At 31.4% G+C, this 8659-nt stretch overlaps 1 protein-coding gene across 6 annotated transcripts; it reads left to right on the plus strand.

Annotated features, from left to right (window-relative positions):
* The first annotated feature begins 2484 nt into the window (after positions 1–2484).
* On the plus strand, positions 2485–6587 carry LOC137822833 (uncharacterized). Of its 6 annotated transcripts, none has more exons than XM_068627838.1 (7): positions 2485–2623; positions 2719–3070; positions 3183–3283; positions 3602–3660; positions 4287–4898; positions 5805–6139; positions 6233–6587. In XM_068627838.1, exons 5-7 carry the CDS (start codon positions 4311–4313, stop codon positions 6345–6347), a joined length of 1038 nt encoding a protein of 345 aa, XP_068483939.1. In that variant the 5' UTR covers positions 2485–2623; positions 2719–3070; positions 3183–3283; positions 3602–3660; positions 4287–4310; the 3' UTR covers positions 6348–6587. The 6 variants fall into 6 exon arrangements, with proteins under 6 accessions (XP_068483939.1, XP_068483935.1, XP_068483938.1 ...); XM_068627834.1 differs by having other exon boundaries at positions 3183–3278; XM_068627837.1 differs by lacking the exons at positions 2719–3070; positions 3183–3283 and having other exon boundaries at positions 2509–2623.
* Positions 6588–8659: the final 2072 nt, after the last annotated feature.

An 8659-nucleotide genomic window follows, 5' to 3' on the forward strand; every position in this document is an offset into this window, starting at 1 on the left:
GCCGGTCCTTTCCTTTGTAGAGGGAGGCTAACTGCTTGCCGGCTGGGAGCTGTATGAACGGTAACGTCCACGTACGGCTCCGTGAGAAGGGCGGTGGACAGAAATGGTTCGGGAACCTGTCTTCCACGCCACCTGTGGTTTCCGAGCTTAGGTTGGATAGTTACTTTAGAGTGGAGGCTGAGGTAATAGTTAGAAGGCTAATTACATTTGCTGTGGAACCTGTCGCCCCGGGAATCCCTTGCTTTTGGCTACGGTCTTTATTTACCTTTTTGCGCTCTCCTCTCAAAACTACTAATTTACAAAGACTACTGGAATCCCCGGGTGGGACAAATATGGTCTTTGTCTTTGCAAGGTAAAGCGGTCAACTCCAAAACCTCTGGGTCGGATCCTGCCCCACGTGGTCCTCACTTCAGGTCCCACATTTCTCTTCCTTTGTTTATGAAGAGTTGTGCTATGAGTGTGAGGTATAACTTTTGGTCTAGCGGTAAGCTCTCAATTCAAAATTTGGTTTCAAAACTAAGGTCACAAGTTTGATTCCCAGTAGGACAATCCTCCAACAGAGGATTATTGCAACTAGCACAGTTGTCCTATGGCATAGGCCAGTTTGACCAAGTCACAATCGAAGAGTTTGATTCCTAATAAAAAATTGTTACAGGTAACATCAATTGTCCTGTGGCAGAGGCCAGATGGATCAAGTCACACTCGCATCTTGGAGCTTGGGCTGTTACACTTTTAAACAAAAAGATTCGTGTTCTCACTATAAACTATAATTTTTTTATCTAGTGGTAAGCACTCAATCCAAAATCCAATAGTAACCAACTTGAAACTACTTTCTTCTCTTCTTTGGCTGCACCACTAAACTATAAATAACATTCCAAGGTTCTTGTAAAATAAACTTGAATTTGTGAGACAACATTTGACTGTTCTAGGAGTGTTCTAGTCTTGTTTTGATTATGATCTTGGAGAACTTCTTCAACAAGTTATTAACCTTCCTTGCACTTATTCTTTAAGATTCCATTTTAAAGGGGTGTATTATTCATAATGATTTCCTTAATCCGCACCATGGTTTCATACTCTTATTCTTGTTTCTACTGTTTTCAGGCACACAATGGGTGTATGCTTCTGTCACTCTTCAATGTTCATTCATGGGTTATATTGACTTCTCTAACGCCCCTTTAGTTTATCAATATCATCTTATCTTACATCACTAAATTTCAAGAAAAGATAAGTGAAAAAGTATTTTAAATGTTTGATTTTTGAACATATTGCATCTGAATGTACACACAAAAAGTTATGATGTTAGAAGATAATGGAGAAGTATATTTACAATATTTTTCATTTTTGTCTTCTTCAAGTAAAAGTTACTCAAGTGATAGAAAATGAGTTATATTTAGTTAAAATATATTTATTAATTAGTGTGTGCATACTTGAACATGATAAAAAGGATTTTCAAGACATACAAAGAAAAAATCTTTTCTATTCACTTAATGGTATTATAAAAAAGATAGGAAAACTAAAATTAATTTCCTAAAATATAAGACCAAAATTATCATTAAACTAAATAGTTTTAAATGGTATTAAAAGGTTGTTTGACTTTGTGTTAGTTTTCCTATTTCCTAAACCATTGACAGCTAAGTAGTAAAGAAGCAATAAGTCTTTGGAGAAGGATATCATTATATCCATGTTATATACTTTTGGATATTGAGTGAAGGAATAAAATAAAAGAGAATCAAAATGATGGATTGACAATGATATCACCTAAGATGAATTATACATATTTAAATCGTTTACGCAAATTAGAGAAACAAATCATAACATATAAAGTATGGTAATAACTAATCGTTGGAAATAAACAGGATATAGAAACTAATGACAACATTTAACTAGATATAATAAATGTTATTTAATATTCTAAAGAAATTTTCTTTAATTAATGTTTTTAAGATACTTGTTAAAAATGTCTTCTTGACTAATAAACGTGAAATCAACTTTTGTGTTATATATGTTTGTTTTGTATAGTCATTTAATGACAACATAAAGAAATACTTAAAACGATTATTTGATTACTATAATCAGTTGAAAAGATTTATGCATGTTATAAAATACAAACTTTTTTATTGTGATTAAACTAACGTTTGTTGGCATTGTAATTAATGGTTCATTTGAATATTTACTAGTAATTTGAATATTTATTTACTTTTACAATAAATTAATTATATGTATTTTGACATTTTGGGAAAATAATATGATAATGAAATGTCTCTGTATTGCGTCCCAATTCAAAATAGAAAGACTTTTTACGTTTCTTCTGAAACAAGAAAAAATGACAATAATAATGAGTATTGCTGATGACAAACCAGAAGAGAGGAGTGAACCCATTGAATGAAAGTTGAAACCTTTCCCTTTGGCAACAATGTATGAAGGAAGGTTAATTAATACCTCAAACAAATCCTAAATAACAATTTTTTCTTATTCTGAAATGAATAACCATCATCATTGTTCAGCATCAGATTCAAGAAAAAGAAAAAACATGATATGGGAAAAAACACAACCTGTGTGAGATAATACTAAAATAGAGTGTGTATGTGGGGTAATCTTTCCCTCACAAGATGATTTAATAGAGGTAAGTTAAATCTAAAAATCCACTTTCTATAAGCTCATATATTCAAACTATTTACTATGTGCTGTTCTCATGCGAATTTCATGGTCACCAAACAGCAAGAGCGTGTTTAAGAGGAATGGAGAGAAGAGAATCATAGGAAACTATGAAACGCATGACTTTTGTGAGACATGTTAGAGGATGTGCAAGCAAACAACATTTGTGTTGTCAATCTGGCTGTTTGGTGTTTGTTTTAAGGATATTAAATATTCTGAACCGTCCATTTATTATTTTCACTTTTCATTTTTTATTTTTCCTTTTATATTTTTCTACCAACCGTTTCTATTGAAACTAGAGTGACATAACTCTGCGTTTCTTGGGGTAAATGGAGTTGCAAATGATCCATGAACCTAGCATGTGATACTGAGGAGCAATTTTGACCTTTGAGTTGTTTCAGGACTTCACATATTGGTAATTCAAATTGGGTTCATATCCTTCTGATCATCACTTTTTTGTTCTGTTTTTGTTTTATCAATTTGCATAAATACTTCTTTGGCCTTGTTCCTGGATTATATGTTTTCAGAATGACAAGGAACACAATTTCATGCTTGTGTTGAGATTTAGAGGGAAAACAACAACACAGAAAGTGTAACTTTCAATATCTGCATTTGGGCCATGGGTAAAGTATGCTTCTTTCATCAGTGATAGATATGATTTCAGGGATTTTTTTTTTAATTTTTTAGTTATCTATTTTCATATCCCGCCAATTTAGGCTATCTATGTTTATCTTGCTTCACGTTACAGTCATGGATTCTCTAAAAATTCTATTCATCATTCTGTTTGAGAACTTGGTATTCTACCTTTGTTATCTATATTCAAATATTGTAGTTTGCTTGAACAGATTGCATTCTTGTTTATCAGAAAATCTTCAAAATCCTCCTTTTCTTCATATATTCATTTCATCACTTTCAAACCAGATAAACAGTCAGTGTAATTTCGCAGATTTATGCAAACTGAATGTGATGGCCAATCCTTAGGCCCCTGGACTTGAACAATTACAGGTACGTGATCATTGTCCCTACATTTGCTATCCCCTTAAAATTATTGATAATTTTTGTAGAAATTAGTTTTAAAACAATTTTCATATATAAATTCATTCCTGAATTTTCCACCTGCTGTTTTAAAAGAATCCAAACTAGCGCAGGGTCTATTGTAAATAATTCAGCCCTCTCCACTGTAAAGGACTACATTAATTCTTTGTATGTAATTGGCACCAACAGTGTATAAAGCCCAGAAATTATTATATTAGATACATATTTAATTTCTCTTCATTATTCATATTTAATGTCCTAGAACACGGATAAAAGTAGTACAAAACAGTAACTGGTTGCATAATGTCAATCTAATAATTACTTTTATTCAAAGGTGCCGTTACATTTTGTATGTTCATGGTATACATATATCATATTCCTGATCAATAGATTACCCAAATGTTTAGCTATGATGGTTTTAGCAAATGGAATTTGACCACATTAGCTGTATTTTCCCCAAAACTTTCTGTGATGTGAAGGATAGTGACAAAACTGGAACTGCAATTGAAACCCTTTGCAGTCTTGGATTGCATATTACTGTTTATTTTCTTATCAAATTCATCTTGCAAATCTCACAACCAGTCTTTCCCATGCAGTGAGGTAGTGATAATTTTGGCAAGATGAGACGTTCAAAAGGACGCAGCATGAAACATACAAATTTATTTCATTGTGAAGATCAAAGAAGGGAAGAAGAAAAGAAAATTATTCGGGACAGAGTGGAGGGTAATACTAATAATAGTTTTAGGACAAGGGAGATTCCAATAAAGAGGTTGTTGAATGTAGGGCATTGTACCAATGCTTCAGGGAACTTGTCAAGGTTTAGCAAGGGAAAGAACTTTTCAGCAGGAATGAATGTGATGGACTATGATGTACCAGAATTGGTTGTCTTTATTCAAGAGGATAATGAGCAGTTTGTCAAGGACACTTGCATTGGTAGGGGAGTGTCACCAGAAGGCAAGTGTCTCACGGAAAATTCGGCATTAGATCATGATATAGTGTTATCTCACTCTGAGTCTGACTTGAATAGAAGAGATTCAAATCTAAGGACTATGGAACCATTAGAATATGCTTCTAAACCTCTTTCCCTTAAGGATGCAATGGAATTTTATGATTCCAGAGCTGTAGTGATTGATGTTGAAGGGGATTCAGGACGCAAGATTTCAACTGATCACCCCAAAAAGAAGACAACACCAGAGACCCTTAGAGAGGTGAGACAAATTAATCTCATGCTTGCACATTCATTGTGGTTGCGGTCGTCAAAATTTTCTAGAACCATATCAGGATAGCTAATTTCTTTGTGGAAAATGCTAATGGGTCAAACAAACAAAAGTGAAATTTGTCTTCTAAAAGAGTTTCTCTATTTCTTAAAACAAAGTCTCTCAACTTATATAACCAATTCTCTGCATTGACTGAAGTCATTTCATTTGTTAGCTCTAGGTGAAAAGTTCCAGATTACATGACTGTTTAAACGGGACTTGCTTTATTTCAGAACTGATTTGTTGCTTAAGCTAAGATGGTAGGACTTCATGAGTAAACTAGGTTTATTTTTCTTCTGGCTTAGGAAAATAAGTATAATGCTGACTTTTTCAATGAATATAATGAAAGTCATACAAATAGTGATTTGTGATTAGTTGATAGTGCAAAACTATTTAACACTGTTGGTGCATAACTCTTTCTTTTGGAAAGTAAGTCTCCTCCTCCATGAAAATATGTATGCATTCAAATACTGCAACAGTGCTATTAAATGAATGAAATTTTAAATGTTAGTGTGACCTAGAACAATTGTATTCTATAAGAAGCTCATTCCAAAATTTACATTGATGTTACATTTTACTGTTAGACTATTGGGAATAACTCTTATTTCTATTGTAACAAGTGTTGGAAATTAAGCGAGTGTGGAAGTGTTATTGGTACTAGGTTTTGATGATTAAGATGAATCAATAGCGGATATTTACATGGATAAATTACTTCACTCAACTCAAACCAATAATCTACTTGACTTCAACCACAAAATCAGTAAATGTGGTGACATTGAGGACAAGTTAATCATCATCCTTCATAAAAAATATTGACTCTGAATTTCGCTGAACTATTCTATCTTGAACAATCCGTAGGCATTAGCAACGGAAACAGACTTTTCAAGATCTCTGAAGAATTGGCAAAAAAATTCATTTTTGGGTACAGTTGGCAGCAGAGTGGAGTTTCCATGTTGTGCAGATTGTGTGCAAGTTGCTGACACAATCATGTGTAGATCTGATATGTATAACTCACAAAGTCCTAAAGGTTCAGGAAAAAGACAAGAAAATGATCCTCAAGGGACTTGTTCCTGTGCTGAAGGCCCTCTATCTGGTGGTCCAACATCATATGCTGCTCCTGCAACAACATCTAGCAATGTCTCTCATCACTCTAATGACAGCATAAGCAGCACACATTCATTTGCTTTTCCCATGTAAGTTTCTTACACTTTTTTCTGTCTCTCTATAGCAATACAGAAGCTATCTATGGTCATAAATATTCAGGCCTAATCGTGTATGATTTACAGATTACCTGAAGAATGGAATGGAAGCCCAGTGAGAATGTTGGAAGCTGAAAAAAGTCAATTAAGAAAGGACCTATGGCACAGGATAATGATATTATTCTTTTGCTGCAAAAGTTGATTGCTAAAATTTTGCAGTTCTGCAGACACTAACAGCAAGGTTTATGCAGAAAAGTTAAATTCATCATGTTATAGTATACATAAATGTGGTCATATCAAATTATTTTGGCATCTATTATAATGACTCATTATATGTGCTTGTTTATACTTGTTCTTCTTCTACCCCCTCCCTCTTTTATATATTGTATATTACAAACAATTATGAAATACTAATCTTTCAATGCATTTAAGTGATAGCCAATTTTGATTAGCCTGTTGTTAATGTAATTTAAATTCAATGGGTTGATTAGGGATGCATCGAATCCATCTGTGAAATTTAAATTCAAGTGAGAGATTATTAAAGAATAATTTGACCATCTTAGTATTTCAATGATCCTATTTCTTCACTTTGATTTTTTAAAGTTATATGTGCATTTATTTTATGGCCATTTTTATATAATTTCTTAAATAAGTGCGAGTATAATAAAGGATGCAAAGAAGTATTATGCCCCTTGATTATTCGATTCTAATCCCATTAATAATAATAATAATAGTAATAATAATAATTTATATCTTTCACTAATACTTTGGTTAGGGTTCTCACAATGATATCCTTTTCCAATAATTTTTCTTTGTTGCAGAATCATCAGTAATTCTTTTACAATCAAGATTTTTTAAAACGTTATTTTCAATAAAAAAAAATTAGAGCAAGATTATTTAATGTGACCTAGTAGATCATAAATAAGATTTCAACAATTTTTATTTTAAAAACGTTTTCCATAAGACGCAGAAGTAATAGGAATAGTTAATATTATTCTATAAGTTATATACATGTATAAACAGTTAAATGTTTTTAAAGGATTCAATATCATAAAACTTGATTTTGAAATCTAATTGTTAAAATATCTAACTGTGTATCCCAATTGTTAAAATCTCAATATATTTCATTATAGTGCTTTTGTAAAATAACTTTTAGTAATTATCAAGATGTGTAACTATAGAAATCAAAGTGTTTTAATTAAAATAATATGTTTTAATCAAATCCATGTTTGCAATACAACATCATTCCATCTATATTACCAAACTCATTAATATGCATTAATACGCATAAAGAGTAACATATAATTGACATTCAAATATGTTTTATATCTCTATAATCTAAGAAAAAAAATGGAAACTAAAGATGATAAAGAATAATTTTTACTACAACTTCATCTACAAAGTCTTTCAATATGACAAAACAAACAAATTTTAGGTGTAACTTAAAAACATTTCTCAAATCCAAAACAAAATTTTAAATTATATAGTGTTCATAATAAGGATCATATGTTGATGCGGATTAATGTGACCTAACTGCATCTACATTTATATTTTGTTACTTTACCACAAATTTCACCATTATATCCGAATCTTCAATTTTCTTTCTCATGTTACTCATTTCATTTGTATGTTCTCTTTTATAGCAACAATTTTTTTCAGAAATTGATAACAGACAATATTTTAGGTGATTCTTCATTGTAGAGTACTTTAAAGTGTATTTTCTTAATAAAACTCTTGTAGCATCTTCATGTAACATTTATGCTAGTAAATACCACTTTCTTGTCTTTATCACTAATGAATTTATGGTATTAAAGGAACATTAAAATTAATGTGTTTTCATAAAAATTTGATCATTAAATCAATATAAGTTCATATTTTCATACCATAACATATTTTCATATATGAGTCTTATTATCTTTATCTTTGAAAAAATATTTGAAATTTGTGTAAATTAAGAGACAAAAGTTTGAATTATTTGCTATCGTATCAAGGAAATAACTCAAGTCAATTATAATTTTGTCGGTGGGACCAATAGATTTTTCATCGATGTCCAAGATAACTTTCGGATGCTCTTAAGTAGATCTTCCATGTATTACTAAGAATTGAATTAGTACTTGTGTTCTTTTCTTATTTGCCTATATTTTAACATTGAACTCATAAAATGAGAAATAAAAAAGGAGAGATAAATGTGAAAAGAAAAACCAATTGCTAATAATATAATAATTACATTCTTGTTAATTCACTTCACCATCTTAATTTCAATATGTATTTTCTTCTCCAACATATTTTTCCTCGTCCTCACATCCATTTTGAACATTTTCTTCTTCATCTTCATTGATTCCCTTTTCTTTAAGAAATTACTCAATTAACATTGATTGACACAATTTTGTTAGTGTCTCTTAGGAGCACTTTATTGTCTGGTCATTGATTCAACATCTTCAATCACTACTCATTCTTTAGATTTTGAGTTGCCATCTACCATTCTTGTCCTTTTTATAATTTGATCTTTTATCT

The sequence above is a fragment of the Phaseolus vulgaris genome, chromosome 9 (assembly GCF_000499845.2).
Source record: "Phaseolus vulgaris cultivar G19833 chromosome 9, P. vulgaris v2.0, whole genome shotgun sequence".
NCBI lineage: Eukaryota > Viridiplantae > Streptophyta > Magnoliopsida > Fabales > Fabaceae > Phaseolus > Phaseolus vulgaris.

Bases quoted from the DNA above. Each gene is read 5' to 3' on its own strand.
- LOC137822833 (XM_068627838.1), top strand. From the start codon at position 4,311: ATGAGACGTTCAAAAGGACGCAGCATGAAACATACAAATTTATTTCAT. The intron at 4,899-5,804 runs GTGAGACAAATT...AACAATCCGTAG, and splicing joins CACCAGAGACCCTTAGAGAG to GCATTAGCAACGGAAACAGA. The intron at 6,140-6,232 runs GTAAGTTTCTTA...TATGATTTACAG, and splicing joins CATTCATTTGCTTTTCCCAT to ATTACCTGAAGAATGGAATG.